General features: G+C 67.5%; 1 protein-coding gene across 1 annotated transcript in view; it reads left to right on the top strand.

Annotated features, from left to right (window-relative positions):
• Window positions 1-117: 117 nt before the first annotated feature.
• CPSF1 (cleavage and polyadenylation specific factor 1) overlaps window positions 118-1,117 on the top strand; it is a gene marked incomplete at its 3' end in the record, with an annotated part of 2,925 nt that continues 1,925 nt past the window's right edge. Inside the window, exons 1-2 of the mRNA XM_017739859.1 lie at window positions 118-324; window positions 708-849. Coding sequence (XP_017595348.1) covers window positions 118-324; window positions 708-849 — 349 coding nt within the window. The remainder of the gene's footprint in view (window positions 325-707; window positions 850-1,117) is intronic.

The raw sequence follows: 1,117 nt of genomic DNA, 5'->3' as shown, positions 1-1,117 counted from the left end.
AGGTGGATGACATGGGGACATCCCGGGGACATCCCGGGGACATCCTGGGGACATGGGGACATCACGGGGACATCCCAGGGACAGGGGTTCCTCATCCTGGGCAGGGAGGACTCCACCATGGTGAGGGACATCATGGGGACATCACGGGGACATCCCGGGGACATCCCGGGGACATCCCAGGGACAGGGGTTCCTCATCCCGAGCAGGGAGGACTCCACCATGGTGAGGGACATCATGGGGACATCACGGGGACATCATGGGGACATCCCGGCGACATCCCAGGGACAGGGGTTCCTCATCCCGAGCAGGGAGGACTCCACCATGGTGAGGGACATCATGGGGACATCACGGGGACATCATGGGGACATCCCGGGGACATCACCGGGACATCCCCGGGACAGGTGGATGACATGGGGACATCACGGGGACTTCACGGGGACATCCTGGGGACATGGGGACATCCTGGGGACGTGGGGACATCCCAGGGACGTGGGGACATCCCGGGGACGGTGACAGGGCCGTGGGGGCTCCCCTGGGTGCCACGTCCGGGCTCAATCCCGCGCCCGCGTCCCCACGTCCCTCTGCGGGGACAGCGCCCGCGTTCTGGGGGCTCCCCGCGGGGTGCCACGTCCTGGTGACGTCCCCTGATGTCCCCTGATGTCCCCTGATGTCCCCCGATGTCCCCTGATGTCCCCCGATGTCCCCAGATCCTGCAGACGGGGCAGGAGATCCTGGAGCTGGACACGAGCGGCTTCTCCACGCAGGGCCCCACCCTGTTCGCCGGCAACCTGGGCCAGGGCCAGTTCATCGTGCAGGTGTCCCCGCTGGGGCTGCGGCTGCTGCAGGGCGGTGAGTGGCATTGGGGGCACACCTGGGCACACCTGGGCACACCTGGGACACACCTGGGTGCACCTGGGACACACCTGGGCACACCTGGGGACACCTGGGTGCACCTGGGGACACCTGGGGACACCTGGGGACACCTGGGGGCACACCTGGGGCACACCTGGGGCACACCTGGGGCACACCTGGGCCAGCTGGGGTGACATCAGGGGGTCACACTGGGGCCCAGGTGTGTCCCCAGGTGTGACAGAAATGGGGCGGTACAGGCGGAGGT

The sequence above is a fragment of the Corvus brachyrhynchos genome, unplaced genomic scaffold (assembly GCF_000691975.1).
Source record: "Corvus brachyrhynchos isolate BGI_N302 unplaced genomic scaffold, ASM69197v1 scaffold447, whole genome shotgun sequence".
In the NCBI taxonomy this organism is placed as follows: domain Eukaryota; kingdom Metazoa; phylum Chordata; class Aves; order Passeriformes; family Corvidae; genus Corvus; species Corvus brachyrhynchos.
The sequence above is the reverse complement of the archived record's forward strand: the minus strand, read 5'-3'. Positions and strand labels throughout refer to the sequence as shown.